Here is a 25925-nt window from a genome sequence, read left to right as displayed (position 1 = left end):
CTTCCTCCTCTCTCTCTACTTGTGATTTCCGTCTGTCAAATAAATCTTTTTAAAAATTAAAAAAATAAAGAACATTAGAGGTTATACCCTCCCCAGGCTTGGCCAGAAAGGACCCAGATCCAGGCCCAAGAAATAGTAATGCTTGTTTATCACTCAAAGGAACTTGAAGAAATGCAACCACGCTAGCTTACCCGCATATGAGTAGTTAGTTTGAGCATGTACAGGCAGCTAATCGGCACTAGCCTCAACACATGAGCACCACATGCACCTAATAAAACCTCTAACGCAAAAAATAAAAATATTTTTTAGATTCCAAGTCTCTTGAGATAGAACAGGCCTGATGAAGGGGCACCAGTCACTAACATGACTATACAGACCTGCAATCAACAGCACCCACCTTCTCAGGAGACCCCTATCTCAAATGTTGCCCTCAAAACCCCTCATTTGTAAGCCATCAGGGATTTCTGGACTTCTCCCATTAGCCCCCTACTCTCCGTATTATTATATAGCCCATCTTTCTTCACTGCAAAAGTTTGATATTAGTCTTTTGTTGGCTCACCGTGCATGCAGCTGATAAACTCTCATTTGGTTCAGTTACAAATGCACTGTGGATATGAAACAGATTGGCCTCTATGTGGAGAGCCTCTAAAAGAGGAGCAAATAGGCCAGTTTAGGAGGTACTGAGTAGCATAGAGAGAGGAAGAGGAGAGAGAATAGAGAATGTGACAATAACCTATAAGGTGCTGGACAGAACACACTAGCATGGGTACACCTGGGTGGTTCTGTTCATTAAGCGTCTACCTTTGGCTCAGGTCATGATCCCAGGGTCCTGGGATTGAGTCCCACATCTGGCTCCCTGCTCATCAGGGAGCCTGCTTCTCCCTCTGCCTGCTGCTCCCCTTGCTTGTGCTCTTTCGCTCTTTCTCTGACAAAATCTTAAAAAAAAAAAAAAATACACTAGTATGTTCTGTCATGTACTACAGAAAAGACACCAAATAGTGTGGTTTATGTCAGGAGGCTCACTAGACTTGCAGAAATGCTGCCTTGGAAGGCATGGCTAAGAGAGCAAGGAGGGTCAGCTGTCATGGGTCCGAAAATAAGAGACTGACAGCATTAGCTGCACTGAAGCAAATCTTTGCAGACAAAAGGCACAGGTGTGGTACTCCTCCCAAGAGACAGACTTGTCAGGCTTATGAAACACATCAGGTACAATCAAAGCTACACCTAATCCATGCTAACACTACCACAGCCAGGCTTGCCAAAGCAGGCCTTTGGGTATAAAAAGTTAATAGAGAAAAGTGAGCATGATTTGTAACATTTCTATTCTTTAAAAAGCTTTTAAATGAATGATCTTTTTAATTATTACTATTATATTAACAGACAGCAAGCCTGGCCTTCTGGGGCTTCATACAGGCTTTCAATTCACCTGCTGTTTCAAGATCCAGGGGGCGGGGGGTGGGGGGGCTGGTATATCCGGTCCAGGGGAAGAGGGTAAAGCACCACACGTGGTCTGAAAGGAGTCATCCCTCATTTCTCCAAAGCCTTAATATCACCAGCTGATAAAACTTGAAAACTGCTTGAGAAGTTAGGGTTGAAGTAAAGTTGTCAACAGCTAAAATTTTCTAAACACAAAAGGAAACAGGAGTTATAATGGCTCCTTCTGGGGACTGGAACTGAGGGTGGGGAGAGGAGTGGAATAGTTGTTTTGAACTAAACCCTTCTATGTGGTTTGACATTTTTTTCACCAGGCCTGAAATAATAGTGGACAGAAGCTTTCCGATGAGTAAAGTCATTTTATAACTCTGGACTGGAATTTTAATCACTCAGAGATTACTCTTGGGTCTGAAAGTAACTCAAGGACATTTTATGATCTGAGAGTGGCTAAGGAAGTAAGAGGACATGGCTGAGATGGTCTGTGGGGAAAGAACACAGCGTCCCTCTGCTGGCACTTCTGTGATCTCAGCTCTCTCAATACAAGGGTACCCACAGGAAGTGCACTGAAAAAGAGCTAGTTTAGAATCGAGCTCTGCTAGTAAGGAGGGCACTTGTGATAAGCACTGGGTGTTGCATTAAGTGACGAATCTCTAAATTCTACACCTGCAACTAACAACTAACTGGAATTTAAATAAAAACTTGGGAGGAAAAAAAAAAAAAGAATTGAGCTCTGCTTGTTTAGTGGAAGTGGGATTTGGTCTGAATCTAGGGGTAGCCTTGGTTTCTGACATAGAGATGACCAACCGCCTTTTTTCCGTGAAGGTTTTCCTTGCTCCCTGCAGATTGATTCTGATAATGCTACAGCATCGAACCAAAACTCTTGTTTCGGTGGCATTAATCGATATATCAAAATATTTGGAGGCATGAATCAGTAGTGAGACAGACCATCTTGGCAGTGAGTTTGCAAAGGAGGACTTGGCTAAAAACCTTGAAACCATCCTCACGCCCATAAAGAAGATATAAAAGGGTAAGAGTATAGTCTGGAAGAGGATGGAAGATTTCTTTAGAGACCTGCTGGTCTTCCAACCAAAGGTGGTGAGTATGAGAGGCTTGCTTCTAACTTGAAGCCTAGCGGAGGAGACCTCCGCAGGATCCCCCAGAGTTTGCAGCTGAGGAGTTCCAGTGGATTGCTGTCTTGACTCCCACCCAGGAAATATGGAAAACAATGGTGACCTCCAGGTGTGACAAATCCTCATGGCTGATTCTTTTTCTTGTGGAGCACTTTCAGAGGTTCCTCCTGCAATGCCCCTCCACCAGCACGACGCTCAATGTCAGCATCTAAGAGTACATCTAATAATATAGCTCCTTTCTCCTCTGCTGAGGTCCCCTCACCCCTGAAAAAGGCCCATCAAGAGAATTCTTATCTAAGTGACCACCACGCCGGCTCCCCTACCCACAGCCCACCTGGCGCAGACACAACTCATTCATCATTGCCTTCCTCAAAACTGCAACTGATTCCAAAATCTAATGCCACCTATGGGACGGTAATTGCACCTGCCACCCACAAAGCTTTGAATTAAAAGCTTGGCTGTCAGCCATAAGTAACGACTCAAGAAAAGAATATTGGTACGTAGACTGTAAACAGACCAACAGACACACTCTCTAAACTTCTGGCTTGCACTGGTGTAACCGCAGAATATTGCACCGTAAGTATATAATTATATTTTAATTCACGAATTCCCTATTGGCAAACGGTTAAATCACCAATTTTTTATTAACGCAAATCCTACAAATCAAACTGTGGGATCACGTGGGGCTCCGGTCAAGCGCAGAACGGGGACCTTGACGGTCGGGAGACACACGCCGCGCAGCATCTCGCGCCTGCGCACGGAGACGTCCCACCACCGCCTCCACCAAGACCACCTCCACGCGCTCTCCGTCGCGCCAGCAGTGCGCATGCGTCACCCAGCAGGTGCTTCGCGTCCATCTTCTCCACGCCTGTCGCCCCCTTCACTCCTCCTGCTTCCTCGTGGGACCTGTTTCAAGATGGTAGGGGGTGGCTTCTGGAACAAACCCTGTTCGGGAGAGCCCGCCTGCCCGGAAGCGTGGCTTACCGCCTACCTGGGGGACTGGGCAGGGCTCCAGGGAGGCAGGGATCCTCTCAAGACCGAGGTCCCGCCCCCTTCGCAGCTCCAGCTCCAGGCAGGCGGGGTGGTGTTCTGCTTGAAGATTTGTTGTGAGGTTAAAGAAAGTACTGTAAGTTCCTGATACTTAAAGAGCACACACACCACAGTACCCACTACATCTCCATACTCAGTCACCAAGTGTTTTGCCTATTTCTACATTTTATTTTTTTTAAGATTTTATTTATTTATTTGACAGACAGAGATCACAAGTAGACAGAGAGGCAGGCAGAGAGAGAGGAGGAAGCAGGCTCCCTGCTGAGCAGAGAGCCCGATTCAGCTCCATCCCAGGACCCCAGGGTCATGACCCACGCTGAAGGCAGAGGCTTAACCCACTGAGCCACTCAGGCGCCCGTATTTCTACATTTTAGTTTCAAGCTCCTTCTCTTTAGACCACACTCTTCACTATTCAAAAAAAAATTTTTTTTTAGTCTAAATGCACCAGGCACTGTGGCAGAAACGAAGTAATGGGTGAAGCAGACATAGTTTCAGCTTTCAAGATGTTTACAGTCTAGTTGGGAAGTGAATAATCATCCAAATATATACTTTAAACCTATGATAAGGGTTCTGAAGAAAAATTAAAAGTGCAGAATTTCAGGGGCGCCTGGGTGGCTCAGTGGGTTAAAGCCTCTGCTTTCCGCTCAGGTCATGATCCCAGGGTCCTGGCATCGGGCTCTCTGCTCAGCGGGGAGCCTGCTTCCTCCTCTCTCTCTGCCTGCCTCTCTGCCTACTTGTGATCTCTGTCAAATAAATAAATAAAATCTTTTTTTTAAAAAAGTGCAGAATTTCAGAATTGTGCAACATCAGCATAATAAAAAGTGCAGAATGCTAGGAGATCTTATAAGAAAAGGCGGCTTGCCCAGCATAGTGGGGTGGAGGCAGCGAACAGTTCCCTGAAGAAGTGTCAAAGACAAGTAGGGATTTACTACACGTGTGCTTGGCTGTTGGACTGGAGTGAGAGCGGAGGTGTGTGGACAAGACAAGGAAACTGCCTTTGGTAAGTCTTGCGACAGATGGGACAATGGGCTGGAGGACCTGAAGGACCAGCACATCTACAATGCAGAAACTGAGAGGGAGAAGCAGTAAGAGATGAAAATGAAGAGGCAGGCAGGAATCAAGTCATGGAGAGCTAGATATTTGGGTCTTTTTTTCCTACAACTAATTAAAGCCACTGAACGGTTTTAATCTCAATGTAGCATAAATGATGTACCTTAGTTAAGCAGAATATTCAACCACCCCAATCAGTGTAGATAAGATGGATCATATAGATATACAAACATGTTAAAAGCTAAGTTCTACTATATTCAAGGAAGATAATATTATTACAATAGCCTGCTTCTCTACTTCTAATGGCTTCTTATGGTTCCTCTGAACAATAGCTCCTAGCTTACTAAGTGCCAGTGTGTTGTTAAGCGCTTTGCATAAATTAAATGACTTAATAAAGCATCTTTATGTAGTGGGTACTATTTGGACATTGTGATAGAGAGTGCAACTTGTATAAGTTCTCGAAGCCGGTAAATGGTAGAATAAGCCATGAAGCCAGATGTCTAATTATAAAACTAAAGTTATTCACTAACACACTGAATTAAAAAGCTAAAGCTACTGACTAAGCTTTGGGAACATCCAACCTCACTTGACTTGAGTATTTCCACACTGCCTTGAACTTCCTCCCATCATGCCCAACTCATGAGATCAGACCTACCTGGTACATCAGTGTCCACCAACCCCATGCAACAACCACAGGCTACCTTTTGAGGGCCAGCCCTAGAACCAGAGCACTTTCCCCTGGTTGATCGCACTGGTCCTGACTTATTCCCTCCTTACAAGCCTATGATTTTTTTTTTTTTTAAGATTTTATTTATTTATTTGACAGAGAGAGATCACAAGTACACTGAGAGGCAGGCAGAGAGAGAGGAGGAAGCAGGCTCCCTGCTGAGCAGAGAGCCCGATGCAGGCCTCGATCCCAGGACCCTGAGATCATGACCTGAACCGAAGGCAGCGGCTTAACCCACTGAGCCACCCAGGCGCCCCAAGCCTATGATTTTGATGCTCCAATCTTCTGGCAGCTAAACCTAACACCTTTAAAAAAATATTTGCTAGAAAAACATGAACTTACCTGAATATGAGCCAGAGAAAAAGAAGGCGGCAAATCTGTAGTCTTCTCCTAATAATAACTGCTTTATCATCCTGTTTTTGATTTCTATGTTAAAGCTTACCCTCTATTCCTAATCAAAAGCTATTGCGTTCCAAACTGTAGGTTTATAAGGTTATCAAAGTATCCACTAGATGTCAGCCTTGAGCTGCAATGGGCTTCACTGAGCTGGGCCAAGGAGTAAGCTATTAAGGAGGGAGCATGAACTGGAAAACGTTTGGGGTTTTGGTGATTTCTTTTGCAGTGTAACTGTAGTTAGCTCTTTGTACCAACACCATAGTTTGATTTTTCGACAAGTATAATTAGATCAATACATTTGATCGTGTCACTTCTCTGCTCAACAAGGTCCAATGTGTCCCCTTCTCATTCAGAGTAAAAACCAAACTTTACCACAGCCTATGACACCCCACTCTTCCATTCCCGTCCTCACCAACTTCAGCCACACTGTTCCCTGAACCCACCTTATCAGGACACTGTAGCCACCTTCTCTAGAGGGGCCCTCCCAGACACCCTTTGTAAAATGGCACCCAGGCTGCACCACAACGCCCGTAATGCCCTAACCACCCCCGCCCCTGCCACAATCTGTCTTATTTTTCTTCGTAATACTTATCACCTAAATATTACATTTACTTATTGTCAGTCTCTCTCTGGAATGTTAACTCTCTGACAGCAGCAACTTTTGTCTCATTCACTGCTTTATTCCCAGAGCCTAGAATAGTACCAAGCTTGTAGGAGGTGCTCAGTTAAATACCATATAAATGAATTACCCTAATTCAAAGATACTCAGAAAAGATCTCACACTTCTAAGAGTCATTTGCTTTCATTCAGTAAATACTTATTAAATACCTAATATAAAGAAGGCATTGAATTACGGGAAGTATAAGAGACATTCTCTTACTACAGTGAAGCAAAGTCTCTTGCTCATTAACATCTCAGAGATAATGCATGCATAATATTTAAAAGGTTTAACTACATGACAATCATGACTGCCCACTGTGGAAAACTCTGGAACAACAAAAACATGACACATGCATTCATCTCTAGGCATATTTACAACCCTGCCTCCAAATAGAAGATTGTTCAGTTCTTATACCCTCCCTGAAAGATGTTTTTCTGCAGAGTAGGAGCCTTTCTTTGTGGATAACCCAATTTCCTTCCCCCGCATTTGAAACCCACTTATTTTGCTTTGTCCTCAATGACAATAAAAACTACCCAGTTATCTTTTTCCAGATTATTCAATATGCACTATTTAAAGGTGTTCCTGGCTTTGATCTTTAATTCGAAGCTGAGTTGTATTTTTGCCCAGAAGACTCCATTAAGTTTCATGAGTTCCATTGTCACTCCCACTCCTACACCTCATGCCCCTGGGAAAAAAACAATCATTGTCCTTTCTGGGGGTGGGGGGGGAGTGGTAGTCAAGAAAAATAATCCACCATATGCTTATAGTCTGGGTTGCATCAAACACTAGGAGTAAATTCAGGCTCCTCTGGACCCAAACCAATTATTTGGCCTCTTTCCAGCCCCTCTACTGTCACAGATGCAGTCATTCTAGAGGAAAAATAGGAAGGAGATGCATAAGCTGATTATTACTGGAAGATGACAATTTTTTAAGAAATACATTTAAGTAAATCTTGAGTGATTTTACTCTCCAACACAGGTTTGCTGGTAATGCTGTTGCTGTTAAATGTGAGAAATACGTAGGAGTTTCAAGTAGAGAACATTTTGGTGCACTATCCTGTGGACCTATGGCCTATTTGGATATTTCCTCCCCCTGCGGAAGACAATTTTGTCCTGTTTCTTTACAGTTGACAAGCACAGGAATGTATCCCTCTGAAATCTTCTCCATTGCTTTGAACTATAGCCAAGTACATCCTAGGCATGATCCTGTTAATGTCTTTTCCTTGTGGAAATATTCCAAATAAATGGGGCCACTTGAAAGGTGCTAATAAAATTAAAATGACAAACTCAGAGGCACCTGGGTGGCTCAGTGGGTTAAGCCTCTGCATTCGGCTCAGGGCATGATCTCAGGGTCTTGGGATTGGGCTCTCTGCTCAGCAGGGAGACTGCTTTCCCCTCTCTCTCTGCCTGTCTCTCTGCCTGTGATTTAATAAAATCTTTATTAAAAAATGACAAACTCATTTCGATGGATTTATTTTATCTTAAAACAACATATCGACATAACCAGTTTGTTGAGAATTTAAAGCTTTTTTAGATAAAAGGCCTAATGAGGCCTAGTAAGTTATGAATATTAGCCCCGGAGATTTTAAGGAGAACTTGGATGCTTTACAACAGTACAAGGCAGGCAAACTTCAATCAGGAATACTACCTTAATGGACTCACAGCAAGAAAGTGAACTGACCCCCCCCAGACTGTGGTGCTCCTTCTAGTTCGAAATTTAAACTTAGAACAGTATCTATTGTTTTTCTTCTTTTTAAGTGAACGATATCAGGAAGGTTGAGAAACCCAGTAATGTTCTGAGGACAGAGTTCCTGCTCTTACAAAGGTAATGGTAGTCACAGACTCATCAGGAGAAAATTGTTCTTGAAATGAGAGCCTAAGAATCGTTCAGGAAATAGCTTAATTTAGAAGGTAGCCAACTTCTTTACCCACTCCCTTCCTCAAAGTCCAACTGCCCCAATTTTGTTATGAAAATAAGTTCACTTATCTGTACTTTGTTTGACAACTGTATTTCTCCAGCCCTCCCCTCTGGGATATGACCTACCTGCCTGAAACCCTCACCTTGGTCCTACCAAAGAGATGATTCATTATGTCCAAGCTAGACCTACAAGGAGTAGCAGCTACCTTTGTGGGGCTGTTTAACTCTGCACTTTAGGCCTCAATAGCAGAAACCAGGCTGTGGCTTCAAATTGGACTTTAGGTTCTGGTGTGGTGGGTTTTCCAGTCCTGGAGTCCTGGTCTCTCCACCTCTCATCTCCTTGCTACCTGCTCACCTGAGGGGAGGTCTTCTATCCCACAGCTCCCTCTGGGTGAGCATGTGAGGCAGGCCTGTGGACTTCACTACTGGCCATTAAAATGAACTCTGCTTCCACTCCACAAACCTTGCTGCTCTCCCTACTGCCACCTAGAGCAGGCAGGCAGAGAAATCTCCTCTCTTAGGTCCAAGACACATTGTCCAACAGAATTTACCAGATGCTCTACTTTTGAGAGATTTACTGGACTTTTGCCCAGTCAGTAATAATGACACCTTGGTCTCCATTTTGCTGACAATCCTCATATGAACTCTTCTATCAGCCAGAACTTCGGAGAAAATAAAATGGGTTGCCTCAGACCCCATCTTCAAACCCCTAATACATTTATGATGCCATGACTCAGATCTAACACAACAGACACCAGGGAATTAGATTTGCAACCACAGTACCCACAATGAGATTGAACCGTGGCAGCTGATAGGAGTTAACTACATAAAACTAGGTAATTGGTCTTGGTCAGTGTACCAGGTTATAGCAGCTTTTACTACAATGTCAGCTGCTTTGACACTGTACTGTCAATCACAGCTCTAACTGGAATCTTCAGGGGCCAAACAACGGATATTAGAGAGAAAAAAAAAAAGAAAGAAAGAAAGAAAGAAACAAAACACCTCCATTCTAAGTGTCAGGAGTTTTTCTTTGGACCATACAATGAGCAAGTAGAAATCTGGCCTTGGGCAAAGATAGAAATGGAAGAAGTTCTCACAGTAATTTAAACCTAAAAGACAATACTGCTTCTCAAGGACTCTGGAGTCCGGGTAGATAGAACACACTTGCTAGAGCCAGGAAAGGACCACTTCAAATCAGGCTTTGCTTCAAACATTGGTGAGAATCATGATGGCGAGATTAGGCAAATCTCTAGTGTGGAAACTTATGGAGTATAGGCATGGCTCCCCTTTGGTATCAGGCCACGCCAACAGACCAGGAACCAAGGTTATCAGAGCAGAGAGTAAGAAGAGCCTCAGAAGAATATGGTCTTAAAATCCCTGGACAGGGGCGTGTGGGTGGCCCAGAGGGTTAAGCCTCTGCCTTCAGGTCAGGTCATGCATGGTCTCAGGGTCCTGGGATCGAGTCCCACATCAGGCTCTCTGCTCAGCAGGGAGCTTGCACCCCCCTCCCTGCCTGCTTCCCTGTCTACTTGTGATCTGTGTGTGTGTGTCAAATAAATAAAATCTTTTTTTAAAAATCCCTGGACAGAATATTATATGTCCTATCCCAATGAATGACACAGCCACTTGCCCAAGTTCCAGTTATCATTTTCTCCCCATCACAACCCACACCCCAAGTTTATCCCATCCACACTTCTGCTAATGTTATAGGGCAAGTACTACTCTCACCTAGGAAAACACAAGGGCCCTAGTAATTGGTCTCTCTGCATCTGGTATGGTAATAAGAGATCCTTTTGTAAACATAAATCATGGCACTCCATGGCTTAAAACCCATCAATGGCTATTCTATAGCCTTTGACTAAAACCCAAAACACCTTCACACAACCTCCATAGCTAAATCTTGTCTTTAATTCTGTTATTTAGTTGACTCTTCGTTAGTCTTCAAATAGCAAGTGAAGCATCATTTTCTCTAGCTTTGCCTGGCAGCCCCTAGCCCACTTGTTAGATGTTCTTCCTCTGTGGTCCCATCATCCTTCCTTAAATCTGAGGCTCCTATCACAACAGTAGGTTACCTAACTCCTCCACCAGGGGAAGAAGAACTTACATGCAGGAACCATGTCCTTCATGGTATTTAATGATAGCTTGCACGTGGGAGGCTCCCCCAAGTGCTGGTGACCCAAAGAGGAATAAAATACAGTTCCTGCCCTTGAGAAGCATAGTCTAGAAAGCAGTTAAACAAATAAACTGGAAGACAATCTAAGTGCTATATGACTGATGTATGATCAGAATTCTATACAAAGCCCCTTCCATTTTTACAGTTCCATCATCTTACACACACCACAAGTCACGTTGCTGAATTTTTGCTTGAGGGTCTCCCAGAAAACTGTAAGCCCAAGATAAGGGTTGAGAAAGTGCAAGGGAGGGGGAGACACAGACTATGTTCTATTCATCTTTGAATCCTCAGTGCCTCACATAAAAGCTGGCATATAAAGGTGCTATATATAATGAATATATGGAGTAATTAATCATACCCTTCCTGGGTCGGGGGGGGGGGGTGTGACCAAAGAATGATTGACATTACCACGGAACTTGAACGTCCTCTCCCAGAATGAAAGGGAGAAAAATGACAGGTGCAAAGGCATCAGGAGGCAGAGCAGTTGGGGGAAGGGAGGAGCTGAACAAGCACAGCTGGTGTTAGAAAGATGTGCAAAGTAAATTCAAAGCCTGAGTATATTCTACCACTCCACCCCGACCTCTCCAGGATCCTTGGATGTCCTAAGCAACTCACAGTGAAGAGGTACTTATCCCAGGTCTCCTATTTACCTATGAAATACACTCAAGAATTCGGATCTGAGGGGCGCCTGGGTGGCTCAGTGGGTTAAGCCGCTGCCTTCGGCTCAGGTCATGATCTCAGGGTCCTGGGATCGAGTCCCGCATCGGGCTCTCTGCTCAGCAGGGGGCCTGCTTCCCTCTCTCTCTCTCTCTGCCTGCCTCTCCATCTACTTGTGATCTCTCTCTGTCAAATAAATAAATAAAATCTTTAAAAAAAAAAAAAAGAATTCGGATCTGGTAAGGACAGTTATAAATCCTCACACATCACGTAACTCAGAAGTAGTGGGTCACCAGAATAATACACAAAATTCAGCCCTAAGACTTCTTCATTTTTCATTTACTACAGACCCAACAGGGTGCCCAATATTCAAACAGAATTGAAGATGAGACCATAGTCATTATTTCTCATAGTCTTGACTCCAATATGCCAGAACAATTTATCTTGGGAATGTAAACTGTCATTTTTTTAGTAGGGTTCAATAAAAGAAGCTATAGAAAACATGTCTCGGGGCGGAGCGGGGTGGGGGTGGGAGGCTCAGTAATTTGGGCCTGGAATGGAATTGTAGAACTAACAATGCTTCTGTGAAATATTTTATGTAATAGAACCCATGCTCTTTACCTGATAGAGTTACAATAAACTTCAGGCTTTGTTCTAAACCAAACACTTCAATGTGGATAAAGGGCAAAGAATGAAGTCAAAAAAATACTGTATTTCAGTTTGTATTTTTAAATTTATGAAAACTTGTTGAAAGGAGACCACACACACATACCGCAACACATTCCCAGCAAGCTAGATTTTCATGCTCCTCTCATCGCTGTTTCACTCTTGGCCTGTTTTTTAATGAACGAGCCAGAACCAGGCCAGCGTACACTCTCAGACGAGAGCCCCCAGACCTGCCATGCGTAGGAGACAAAGCCACACCACCAACGGTCCTTGCCGTTGATGTCTTCCGGATATTGCACGATTTTGCCCCATAAAAGGAAAAAAGCTAAATCCCGCTCATGTTTTTATTGAATAAAGTGTTTAGAATCTAACATGTATGACTTCAAAAACACAGAAGAGTAAAAAAAAAAAAACAAAAAAACAAACAGAAAATCTGTGTTGTCTGAACTTCTGAACTAGGGAACATTGACGAGAATGTTCTTTGCATGAAATGGCGATGTGGGATTGTACAGCCTACAATGAATAGACATTCTTTACATCAAGAAAACGGGGTGAAGAGAGAAACAATTATGAATGTGGAATTGAGAAATGCCCTAAATAGAGTGGAAAATGTCAAGAGACAGAAGCAATATGGAGCGGAAAATCCTAGTACAGAGAAAGAAGTATAAGGTTTCAGTGAAACTCTGCTAACATTCAACTGTGTTTCTGGGATTGTACAAAGTCTACCAGGATAAAACGCTGACCAGGTTATAATGCTTTCCACATCAAAATTCAAATGTATCTCAATGGAAATACTCCATAACGTCAAGTCTGGTGTATAATAAGTCAGTAAGGAAAAATTTTACAAAAATTCCTTGAGAGTTATATTTGCAGTTATATTTTAGCCCAATTGATATTTATTCTGAATAGGGCCAGAAAAAAGAAAAGGCTTATAAACTTCTTATATTCTTAACTTAGAAACCTATCTATTATGAGAAGGGTTACTATATCAAATTCATGCCATGTTATCTGCATCCATTATTAGTAAAAATATTTACAAATAGGATACCAACATCAAACTTTTTAAAACTCAAATTTATTATGGCTTTCAGAAAATACGTGACGAGGCATCCAAGCTCTTTCTAAACTACATTTTTTAAATTGTTCTTTTCAAAGAATGTTGTAAACACTTTAGTGTTCAATATAAAAAGATGATTGAGATGCACAATTCATGATTTTATGTATTCATGCAGAGTGAAGAGGAAATGATGTTGAATCAAACTCCCAAACCCAAATATCTGGGTAACCGAGTCAAATACTTGAAAGCTGATTTGTGTGTGTCTGACTCTGTATCTGTGTATATTTGTTATCATTTTTAACTACTTTAGGAGCAACCCAAATTGATCTGAAAGCTGCCTGTCTAAACTCTTCAAATTCAACAATTCCATCATCTCTTCCCCATTATAAAACCAGAAGATTTAAACATACCAGAAGTGCAGAACCAGTAGGACCATTTCTCTCCTTAGCAATAATATCTACTTCCAGATTGGCTAGATCTAAAGCTAATGGTTAAGTGGAATCTGGCTTCCTCCCAAACCAGCTACGATGAATTCCTATGGTCCCTGTTTAAGACAGACAGGCCCTGAGGGGTTCACTCTGGAAAACAGAAACATGAGGTCATTTCCGAAACCCACTGCCATCAGGACAGACTTTAGAAAGTCCTCTTGAAGACACACAGTCATCATTTTATGCTTCATGCAGTTCAAAGATTGCTCTAGTCTTCTGTAGCTCTAAATCAAAAGAATATTAGAAAAGGAGTTTCCAGGAAACATTTTAAGACCCTACCGAAGGTTGGATTTTAGTCTTCAACAAAAAAGATGTCATCCAAACATTTATTTCATTCCTATTCTATGAAAAGTCTTCTGAAGACCAACTTTGGCTTCTGTCCAACTTAGGTCCTCAATGCTTGGTGCTTAAGTATTTTTCAGAAGGTATAATTATTTCAATTCTGTTCCTAAGGAACGAGTGGGGTTTGTTTTCTCTGGAGGTGCTCCCTGTTCCCCCTAAAATGTGTAACATTTCCTTTGATCGTCACAACAGTCCTCTGAGACTGGAGAGACGAACCCTCTCCATTTTACTGATGAGTTTATTACCAGGTGACTTGCTAAATGGCGTGGTATAAGCAAAACTACAATGCCAGAACAAAACACTCGAGTCCAGCACTTCACAGTTTTTATGCAAAAGCATCAAAAAGAGGTGTGACTACTAATTGACTAATGAATCTATTTGAACATGTGGATGATATAATCCCCACATGGGTTATTCCCTTTTGAGCTTGGCCACAACACCCATCTAGACCAAAACTGAGAATTTACTTGCAAATGATGGCTACAACTTTGCCCTTCATATGTTTTAGACACCAAACGCCTAACTGCCCTCACTAAGAAACTACTTTCCTCCTGGGCAAGAGAAAAGAACTTAAAAATCCACAGCTGCCATGAGAATGACTTAAAAGAGAAAGTTGATAGAATCGTATAAGCCCAGGGAAGAAAAAGGAATTCCCAAGGAAGTTATAAGGAAATGTATAGAATACTTGTGTTATCTTTAAGATTTTAAACATCAGAAATGAAACCAGCCGTATCATTCATGTTTTCCTATGAACAAATGTAAATGACTATACTATGTCATCAACGTCAATGACTATACTATTTAAACTAGAACCTTGTGATTGAAGAGATGTATATTTATGTTTAGTTCCTCTTTATGATTACTGCTTTAAATCTAGCAAAAGAGATTCATCGTCCTCTACCTTCACTTGGGGTTTAAAAGTAACTTTCAAAGGCTCAGGGGTTGACATCTCCCCTCCTTCTCTGGGAGGATACGCCGCCCTGGCCTCCTCGCGGTCTGTTTCACTGAGCTCATCAGTGTAGAGCTCACTGATGGGGCCCAGAGACTCGCTTCTGGCAATGATGTCCACACCCATCTCCCTGACCTCCTCCACGTCTTCCGCCACAGTTCGGTCTTTAGCTTTCCGAAGGCTACGCATCTTAAAAGCCTCCCTTGAGGGAGCTGCGTTAGAAATGGATTTCTTAAACCTTTCCCCTGACTGTTTCAGCCTCTCTCCCGACTGCCTTAACCTTTCCCCCGACTGCCTTAGCCTTTCTCTTCTCTCCGGGGTCACTATTCTAGTTCTAATTCTGTTCACTTTCTTGTCAAAATTCTGCCGTGTCTTCTGCATGTTTTCTTTGGAAAATGCCTTTTTTATATTATCAATACGCTCCTTGCCTGACTTTCTAAGCCTGGCAGATCTGCTTTCTTCAACATAATATTCTTCATCTGAAGACAGATCTATCGGAGGGTCAAAGACATCCTCTTCGGTCTCTTGATTCTCAGTCAGGCTTCTGTCTTTAACAATAGACAGGGATGTCGGACAGCGAATCTCCTCCTGGACGAGAGAAAAAGAAAGCACGTTAGGTATCAGTTCTTTCACCTTCTGGCCACGGCATGTCCATCTTCTCCACGGGCTGTGCACCCTCTGCCTGCTCCTTAACTGTTGGCTTTTCTCAGGGTTTCTCTCTCCTTGTCTCTTGTGGCTTTGTCTCCCCAGCTCAGCTGGAGCAACCTGATCCACTCCTCTGCCTGCAGAACCAATGGTAAGCACCCGCACAAATATTTTATCGTCACCTCTCCCCTCTCCTAAGATGACAAACAATTCTAAATGACAGAGAGATGTTACCTGGATGTAACAGACACACGTCAAACTTAACATTAACATACCAGGGGCCCCTGGGGCCGGGTACGCGTCTGTCTCTTGATTTCAGCTCAGATCTTTTTTTTTTTTTTTTAATATGTTATTTATTTATTTGAGAGAGCAAGAGAGAGAGAGAGAGAGAGAGAGAGAACTAGAAAGCACAAGCAGGGGTAGGGGCAGAGGGACAGGAAGAAGCAATCTCACTGCTGAGCAGGCAGCCAGATTCAGGGCTCAATCCCAGGACTCCAGGATCATGACCTGAGCCAAAGGCAGATGCTTAACCAACCAAACCATTCAGGGGCCCCTCAAGATCTGAGCTCAGGGTCCTGAGTTTAAGCCCCACACAGGCTCCATGCCAGACATGAAGCTTACTTAAATAAATAAATAAAATCTATAAAGCTTAACATCCAAAAATTAAGGTCTATACAGCATCTTCTCCATACCTACTTCTTTTCCTGGGTCTCCCAGCACCAACACCCCCTCTAGGTATGACCCAAATAGAAATCTCGGAATTTCAACCCAAGTATTTATTTCCTCTCCTTCTCATCCCATATCCAACAGGTCACCAAGCACCGTTAATAACACGGCTTAATAACCCCTGCCCCCTCCTCTTTCCTCCTTGTCTCTACCAATGTCTTAATTCAGGTCTCTGTCATCTCAAGCCTGAACTTATACAATAATACATCTACCTCCAAAGCATAACCTAAGTATTTCCTGGGAAAATTTTCTAAAGCATAGCTCTGATCACATCCTTTCTCTACTTCAAAACTTCTGGGAACTCATCAATACTCACAGGACAGAATTCAGTTCTTTAATATGATTAGAAGGCTCTTCGGTTTGAGCTAAACCTACTTTCCAGTCCAGCAACATACAACCACTTTCTGCTCCTCAAACAGAGTGTTTTCATCTCTCCATGCCTTTGTATACTTTTTTTTTTTTAAAGATTTTATTTATTTGTCAGAGAGAGCGAGCGAGAACGAGCACAGGCAGACAGAGTGGAAGGCAGAGTCAGAGGGAGAAGCAGGCTCCCTGCAGAGCAAGGAGCCCGATGTGGGACTTGATCCCAGGACGCTGGGATCATGACCTGAGCCGAAGGCAGCTGCTTAACCAACTGAGCCACCCAGGCGTCCCGCCTTTGTATACTTTTATTACTTTTTTTTTTTTTTTTGCTTATTTTAATGCCTTTCATCCCTTTTCAGCTCTGTCAACAAAATCTTCAAGAATCAATTCAAATGTCCCCAACTTCCCCTCAAGAAGCTAATTCTTTTTTCAGTTTATACCAGAATGACATGTACACACCTCTACTTACAAAACTTAATCACTGTTTGAATTGAACTGGAACTCCACTCATTTGTCTACTGAGGCCTTCAACTAAATAATAGGTTTGATGAAAGCAGAAATGTGTCCTGTGTTTTACACCCAGTATCAGAGAGCCCTGTACATAGTAGTTATACTCAATAAATGGCTGTTCAATCAAATAGGGCATACACCTTTGTTTAACAGTTTCTAAACACCTACCATGCACCAGTCAATGTTCTAGGAACTGAGAACCTCCTAGGAAGAAAACAGAGTAAAAGAGCTTATATTCCTGTAGAGAGAGATATAAACAAGTTAATATGTAATCTGTTCGATGGTGATAAATGCTAAAGTGAAAAATAAAGTAGGGAAGGGGACTATACAGTGGTAAGTAAGATGATTACAAAGTCCTCACTGATAAGATGACATCCTAGCCTACACCGGAAGGTAATGCACACATCTGGGAGGAAAACCAAAATGGCAAAGAAGGCAGTAGTATGGTGGGAGCAGAGAGATCAAGGGGCAATAAGAGGAGGAAAGAGAGGTAGTGGGAAGGCCAGCTCATGTAGAGTTCTGTCTCCAATAATAAAGACCATGGCTCTTATTCTGAGTTTGATAGGAAGCCCTTTAATTTTTATTTATTTGAGGAGAGAGAGCGAGCGTGCATGAGCAGGGGGAAGGGAAGAAGGAGAAACAGACTTCCCGAAGAGCAGGGAGCCCAATGCGGGGCTCGATCCCAGGACCCTAGGATCATGACCTGAGCTGAAGGCAGACGCTGAACTGACCGAGCCACCCAGGCACCCCTTCCACATTTTTATCATGAAAATTCTTTTCACTAAACTGACATGCCTGAGAGGAAGTCCTCTTAAAAGTTTTGAGAATAGTGACATGATTTGACCCATGCTATGAAAGGATGGCTCTGTTGAAAACAGGTCCTAGCAGGTGAGATAAGAAGTAAGGAGGGCAGTTGGAGACCAATGAGGTAAGTCAGGTGAGAGATGCATGAGGACGCTGGCAGAGGCCGTGGGGAGCAGCCTTACTCTGGATCTCCTGAGAAGGTAGGCGCTAACAGGACTTACTGCTAGATTTGGATGTGGAGTGTCAGCACCAAGGACGATTTTCGAGTACATGGCCTGAGCAGCAGAAGGATAGATCTCCCATTAACTGACATAGGGAAGAAAGCAGGAGAAGAAACTGGAGGGTAAGGTTGGGATCTGAGATGTCAGGTAGGCAGCTGCGCTTGCAAGCCTGGAACTCAGGAAAGAGGTCTGGACTAGAGATATAAATCTAGGAATCATTAATGCCAAGAACTAACAATCATGAAACGAGATGAAAGAGAATCCTAAGAGACTGAGTGAATGGGTCAACACTCAATGCTACCCAAACTTCTTGGGGCCAAGGTACATTTCCAGAATATTTCAGATTTGGGGAAAACAACATATTACATTACATTCCCAGTCAGACCTTCGGAAGAAACAATTCTGGGATATGAATGTGAATATTCACTCTAAGGTGGAATAAAGAGTATGAACAGACTTGTGCTATTTCTGATCAGTTTTGCCACCAAATGAGTTCAGGTCAATCCTAGGTCTTGCTACCCAGTACATTATGAAAACTTCTTTAGAAATTTCTGGATTTTGGTATTTGGACAGATAAATGGATTTCCAACGTGTAGATAAAAAGGAAGAGATGAGAAAGAACCAGAAAGGAGACATATCAGCCGGTGAGGCAGGAGAAAATCCAAAAAAGCAGCACCCCTGAAGACAAAGGAAAAAAAGTTTCAAGAAGAGAGGGAGGGACCAACTATGTCAGATATGCCAATGGATAAGGATGAGAATTTTATTTGGGAACATGGCAGACACTGGGGACCCTTGAGAACCAGCCCAGAAACACAGCTGCTAAAGAAACCCAAATACTGAGGGATTATTTATAAAACTAAACAGGCAAACTTTAAGGATCATGAGATTTAAGGGAACCCATGAGTTAAAATTTCTAAAAGAAACTATGCTCCTGGGGCGCCTGGGTGGCTCAGTGGGTTAAGCCGCTGTCTTCGGCTCAGGTCATGATCTCAGGGTCCTGGGATCGAGTCCCGCATCAGGCTCTCTGCTCAGCAGGGAGCCTGCTTCCTCCTCTCTCTCTCTCTGCCTGCCTCTCTGCCTACTTGTGATCTCTCTCTGTCAAATAAATAAATAAAATCTTAAAAAAAAAAAAAAAAAGAAACTATGCTCCTATTTGAGATTCAGATTAAATCTACTCAATCAAAATAATAATAATAATATATAAGAAATAGGCTTATTCCAAAACCCATCAGCCTGACAGTCAAGAAGGTCCTTGGAACCTTACTGCTTTGGATACTTGCTTAAAATTAAATTCTTTGGCTACAGGATTGGAGAGTCTAGCAGCTTAAAAAAGAAGAAAAGACAGGTGGGCGTCTCATAACTCTCTGATGAATCAGTGAGAAGCAGCAAAATTATTCCTCTCCTTTCCTGACACCTGCTATAGGGAGTAGCTTCAGCAACAACAAGTGGGTTGGTATGGCCAGAGAAAATATAATTAGAATAGGAAGGAGCCAAAAAATAATTATTGCTTGGTAGGGGGAAAACCCTCACAATCTTGCTATGAAGGAATCAAACATAGCTTAACTCAGGAATCATATTCCATTCTTTTGAATTGCACTGATTATATAATGTCACCCTTAAAAACAAAACAAAAGTAGTCAGAGAAAGTACTTGTGACATGGATCTATTTGTTGCAATTCCTACTGAGTCAGAGATACCATGAATTAATGATGAATATACTGTAATAATAATTGAAGATTATGGGGTTGAGTTACAGTTGATTTCCAAATATTCTATCTCTTCTTTTTAAGATTTTATTTATTTGACAGAGAGAGAGCACAAGTGAAGAAGGAGGGAGGGAGGGAGAAGCGGGAAGCAGACTACCGGCCGAGCAGGGAGCCCGACCTGGGGCTTGATCCCAGGACCCCAAAATCATGACCTGAGCCAAAGGCAGACACTGAATCAACTGAGCCACCCACGCACCCCTTTATATCTTTTATGTAAAAGTCCAGGTAAAACGACTTTTGTAAAACAAAGCGAGTACTATGGTTAGGGTAAAGTAGCTTTGACTGAGTACCAAAGTAACCTAGCTAGGGGACTTTTGAATATAGAAGTCCAGGGCCCATCATTAGGGAATGGCCGAACATCTCATTTGGTAACCACAGGTATGTGGTTTGTAAGCAAAATTGCTAGAAGAGATGGTGTGACTGAGGCCTGCATGGGAAGGTCATCAAGGTGATAGTATGTTCAAAGAGAAATCATAACTGTATGAAGAAAAGCAGATAATTTTTTTAACACCCATGTCCAGGATTAGGCGAAAGTTCCTGTGGGAGATAAAAGGCCCATAAAGACTGTCCCCAAAAGATGTATCCAGGGAAAACCTTTTGGGGAAAAACCCAAATGGAAATGGAAGTATACGACAGCTGAATTACTCCAGCTTCAAGTTAATTTTAGTAGGACAGGTGATCTCAGTATAACCACTTATACATATCATCTATGAGAATGAAGTATAAGAACTAATTTTAACTAAGTACAACCATGTGCATACTGTATAGAGTTCTAACAGCTAATGAATCATCAAATCCATTGTTATTTGCCTTTGTCTTTTCTCTACAAGCTCTATAAAAGCGGCTGCTTACTGACAAACTCCGGCTTCCTCTGAGCAACCTAATTTCATAGAACCTTCATAGCACTGTATCTTACAAGGGACGAGATCTAACTTAAATTAGCGCCTCTCGGTAGCTTCTCCATACTATCTACTTGTTCAACTAATTATAGAAACTCAAAGAGAAAAATAGCAAGTTTCAGGGAATAAAGAGGTGAATATAGAAAATAATCTTGACTATTAAAAAAAAAAACATAAAAATTGTGTCAATAGACAAGAATCAATTTGAACTTTTCAGAAACTTCTTTCCTCAAGCCTCTGTAGATCTTGATTGGTACCTGGTCTGCTCTTTGCACAAATGTTCTCAGGAGAAATGCTAGATACCAAGAATGTTTCCTGGCATGCCCCTTGCAAGTGAAGGGTACAACATAACCCATTCCTGCTAATGCCCTTGGGAGGTGAACTGAAGAATGGATCCTACATTCTCTAATATCAAATCTAGATCCCCATTACATATACTAACTACATATACTAACAACGGCACTGGCTTCTTTTTCTTAAATAAAACAGGTTCTTAAAAACCGATTCCGTATAGGGGAAGGGAGGGAAAAATGAAACAAGATGAAATCAGAGAGGGAGACAAACCATAAGAGACTCTTAATCTCAGGAAACAAACTGAGGGTTGCTGGGGGGTGGGGGAGGAGGAGTGGGGTGGCTGAGTGATGGACATTAGAGAGGGTATGTGTTATGGTGAGTGTTGTAAATTGTGTAAAACTGATGATTCACAGACCTGTACCCCTGAAGCAAATAATACATTACACGTTAATTAAAAAACAAAAACAAAAACCCACAAACAGATCCCAAATACTACTCTGCCATTCCTATGTAACTTCATCATCAACAGAGCATGACGGAGACCTAACGTGTAGACAATGCTGTGGGGATTTGTGGCCAACATCCCTCATGTCTTACAAGTATCTGCCTACACAATCCAACTGTGTTCTTACTTCGTTTTTACTCTTTGAAGGTTTTTTCCTCTGCACAGGGATATCCATCCGTTTTAAAAATACACTGTGGTAACACTGTGTGTTTGTGTGTGTGTATACCAAAACTTCCCCCCAGAAATGTTGTACTAGTTAATACTCAGTTACTACTTCCACCAGAATATGAAAGTGCGTGGCTTTTTTAACCCTTAGAACTCTGAGTATATGTTTTAAAACCTGAAAATACTTAAATAGACATAAGTGGAATTCTGATCTTTTATCTTTTGTGAAGAGTCTGATAATGACTTTCCCATTTTTCTTTCACAGGAGGAGAGTTCAACTTTTTCCTTTTGATTTGTAAGAGTTTTAAAATATATTCAGATACTATGCATTTTGCCATGGATGTGTTCCTACTTCAAAACCTATGAATGCCAAATGCAGCATAATATGCTAACATAGCACAATGTCACACTAAACTACATCAAAAAAGTGGAATCAAAAGACTTTGTAATCAAAGAGAAGCTATTTCTTATATGACTCCAATATCTGTAAAACTGTAACAACCATAAAAACAATGGCCTGATTATTTGTTGAGTTTTTCTTATTATCATTGTAATCTACATATTATCACATGTAAAAATTCCAAAAGAAAAATAATATTCCGAAAAGTTTACATTTTACTGTTTAGGGATTTTCAGGCTCTCTGTAATAAAGGGGAAAACCACATTGTGGGACTACAGGTCCTCAGTTTCTTTTTTTATACAACAAAGAGGTGTTTTAAACCCGAGTCCTCTTAGATCTCTTCTAAAACCAACATTCTCAATCTCCAAAAGGGCATCGTGCTGATACGGCTAATATGCTCAAAGAGCCTTCCCAATATTAAGTTTCAAAGGCAAGAAATAGCCTCAGCTATGATCCACAGTTCCTGTTACACAAAATGGTTGAGAAACTCCAAGTACTGATAGCATAGCACATTAGTCAACACAGACATGGCTTTATCCTGGGATTCTCCCTGAGACAGAGCTCCACTCCATGAATACAGACAACAGTTAGAGATGGGGTGCTGGAAACTTCTCATATGACTGGTTGGCAATTCAAGGATGTTAACATTTTGCAGTAATCAAGCCAAACGCAGGTGCCAAGCTTACCTGGAATATTACCACACGGAATTTATTTTTCTTCATTATTTCCTCTTGCTTGGATTCAACTTTTTTCACGTGAACTTGTTGCCTCTCCACCCGGGCCTTCACGTCTTTAATGTGAGCACTGACTTTTCGAGTTTTCTCAAACAACTTGTTAATGACATAGCCTGTATTGCTGTGGGACTGTGACAGCTTCAGCAGGTCAATCTGGACGGACTTTATGGCATTTTCCATCTCTCTGTGTCTCTCCTCTAGTCTCTTCTGGCTTGCCTGCACACTGTCCACGATGGTGGCTACTTTGTCCAGCACGGTCACAATGGTGAGAGCAGCGTCTTGGTCTTCATCTTCTGTGACACTCGAGAGGCGATTCTGGTGGATTTTATCGGCATTTGAAGACGACCCATTATGTTCCATTTTAGTTATTTCTCAGTGAAAGATGTCCCACCACAATCAGTTCTGGCACTAAGAGTAAAAAGTTAGCTCGATAACAGGCAACAGGGTTGTTTAAAGGGTTGGAAACCCCACCCCTGGAGACTGGTCAAGTATTTATAACTACAAATACCCACACATGACTGTTCTGCAACATGAACCCTTGCAGAGCACTGGGTACTGTTCCAAACATGCTTGGTGACTGACTAATGGACTCAAATAAGTCTGTGTGCAGACAAGAGGAAAGCATTAAAAAAAAAAAAAAAAAGTTCCCAAAGCTGCCATGTTACTAATATTAAGCCTAAAAGCCAAATGACCAAAAAAACAAATGCTGCATGTTGGGGGAAGCTTCTGCCTTTAGATAATTTCAAACAGTATTTGTAAAAGCAAAGGGGAATTTTGAACTGAACTCTTTTTCTACTTACTTCACATACTAAATGTACTGATTTATCAGTAACAAGAATGTCGTAAATAAACACACCAAAACAGAGGCCATATAGTGAAAACATTATATTATAACATGCTTTTCCAAACAAAATATTAAAATTAATATTTAATTTTGAACATATTCTTAAATTCTACATGCATATACCTAAACTACACGTTAAACAGCTGAATACATTCTACTCACACTTCAAATCTTTAAACACCAACAATCTATTAATATAGCTATTACTACAGGACAAATTTGGATAGAAGTCTTAGATAATTTTTAAGCTCACCTTAAGAGCACCAATCATTAACAATCATTTTTGCATTTTATTCACAAACACAGATACAATTTGTTTATTCATGTTAAAACAAATATTTTCTTAAAAATGAACGTGTTTTAAAGTAGTTTAACTGATAGAGGAGGCTTTATTCCAATCTGTTTGTTAAACAGACACTTTTCACAGTATCTAAATCTACTTTCCAGTGATTCGTTCCATCGTTGCTACCAGATACTTTTCCAAATTATCAGAATTATTTTTTTTCAAAGAGAGGAATAATCAAATTCCAATCCATACCGCTTATAAATATTTTACATCTAACACACACAACTTTACAGTTCATGCGATAGGCAGTGTCTAAAAAATCAGTTACTAAATCTCAAAAACATTTAAATGTCTATTTAAACACAGTGTCTTCTAGATTCTTTGTCTTTTTTTTTGTAAGAAAAGTAATCTGTAAACATCTTTACCTTTAGTTCATGCTTGGTCATTTGTTGTGGTCATTGTGAAATAAGTGGGTATGACTTTATAACCATTTGTGAAGTGGTCCATCTTTGCAAAAATATTACATTCCATGGGTAAAGAACAAGTCTTAGAATTATCATGTGGTATAAATTTGTGAACTCAATTTCTGTATTTAAAAACATAAAACAAAGACTACTAAACAGTCCAAAACTGTTGTAGCTGAATATTCTAAATACAAGCCAACAGTACTACACTAAAAATGTCCAAAAATAAGGCCTCTGAAATAAATATTTCCATTCTTTAAAAAAAGACATAATAAATGTACATCACATGGTTAGTGTACATATAAAAGTCATCAGTTTAAACCATTCTGGATGACGTATCTGAAGTAAAATGACCTAGGTTTTGCTTCTGTCGCCGTCCTCTGTTGTTTTTAGGGCATTTTCTGTTGAGTTAAAAAAAAAAAAAAGATCATTTTGTTTAAGGGATTTCAAATGTTTCCAAAGTAATACACGTTTCACACACAAAGCCATACTGGGAAAAAAGTATGCTGTTTGATGCAAGACAGGCTGAGAACCAACCTGTCAGCCTGCTGTCTTCTCTACACAGCTGGGAGGGGAGAGGGTTAGGTAGAGGACACAGGTGCGAGCACAAGCAAAGCTCACTCCTGGGTCTCCACTGCTGCGTATGTGTCCCTGAGAGCAATCCCCACCCTTCTTCTGACCTGGCAACTCCCTAGCCACGGTGACTGATAACACATAAACCTTAAACAAAAGAAAGGATCCTGGCCTATGGACTTCTGTAGAGCACTGGGATACCCCCAAAGTGACAAGAACAGCCTGGATGAAGGAGTAATTAGGGAAAAGTGTGCATGCACAAACAGGAAATGCTTAGTGATTTTAGACAATGACTCAAAAGAAGTTGTTCCACAGCCTGCTTGGGCAAACCACAGAACCCGATAAAGAACTGTTATACTGGGGACAAGGACAGTCCTTGACGCTCATCTCAGTTTACCATACCTGCTTCTCCATGGTGGTCTAAGCCTCACTGTGTGGCACCTGCTCTTGGGCCTGCCCACTGGAATGCAAACATGGAAGCTTGTACACTGCACCAAGTGCTGTGGCACACAATGTGGAACGAACGCACTGGGATGAACCCCGGTAATGTGAAGCTTGGACTCTGCTAAAAACTAGCTGTGCAACACCCTTTTCCTATATGTGAAATATTAAAAGTTGGGACCAACCTCCCATATCTCTCTGCCAGCTAGGAATTTATAATCTAATGGCAAGAAAGTCATGTGACAAGGAGTACTCCAGAAGTTCCACGTTTTTAATTCAGTTTCAAAGAGCACTGCTTTGCCTTAACTTAAAAGTCTTGATGGTAACACTTCCATTTCATATACTATATTTCATAAATTTTATCTCACTAATCCTCCTAAAAACACTTTGAGGGAGACAGTGATGGAATCCTCTCCATTCCATGGTGGAGAGGCCAAGCAAACGTCTTTTAACTGTCACCAACTCACCATGATGTTGGAAGACATCCAACTCCCTGGGGCCATGGTTTTGTCATCTATGAAATAAAGGGATTTGGCTAGGAGAATGTTTGAGGTCCCTGCTATTTTATCATTCTAAGAGTCTAAAAAT

General features: G+C 41.6%; 2 protein-coding genes across 2 annotated transcripts in view; both read right to left on the bottom strand.

The window, feature by feature from the left end:
• Positions 1-12917: 12917 nt before the first annotated feature.
• CAVIN4 (caveolae associated protein 4) lies at positions 12918-24371 on the bottom strand. The gene is made up of 3 exons (XM_082696792.1): positions 24285-24371; positions 22682-23137; positions 12918-15285 (listed from the first exon to the last, which is right to left on the bottom strand). Exons 2-3 carry the CDS (start codon positions 23087-23089, stop codon positions 14608-14610), a joined length of 1086 nt encoding a protein of 361 aa, XP_082552918.1. The 5' UTR covers positions 23090-23137; positions 24285-24371; the 3' UTR covers positions 12918-14607.
• Positions 23600-25925, bottom strand: part of TMEFF1 (transmembrane protein with EGF like and two follistatin like domains 1) — an 87135-nt gene continuing 84809 nt past the window's right edge. The window contains exon 10 of the mRNA XM_082696790.1: positions 23600-24724. Coding sequence (XP_082552916.1) covers positions 24640-24724 — 85 coding nt within the window. The 3' untranslated portion in view covers positions 23600-24639. The remainder of the gene's footprint in view (positions 24725-25925) is intronic.

This window comes from Mustela nivalis (assembly GCF_964662115.1).
Source record: "Mustela nivalis genome assembly, chromosome: 13".
NCBI classification, from domain to species: domain Eukaryota; kingdom Metazoa; phylum Chordata; class Mammalia; order Carnivora; family Mustelidae; genus Mustela; species Mustela nivalis.
This window is presented reverse-complemented; position numbering and strand designations above follow the sequence as displayed.

Excerpts from the sequence above, each read along its gene's own strand:
- CAVIN4 (XM_082696792.1), bottom strand. The coding sequence starts at position 23,089 with ATGGAACATAATGGGTCGTCTTCAAATGCCGATAAAATCCACCAGAAT. Across the intron at positions 15,286-22,681 it reads TCCGTGTGGTAATATTCCAG|GAGGAGATTCGCTGTCCGAC; the intron begins GTAAGCTTGGCA and ends TCTCTCGTCCAG.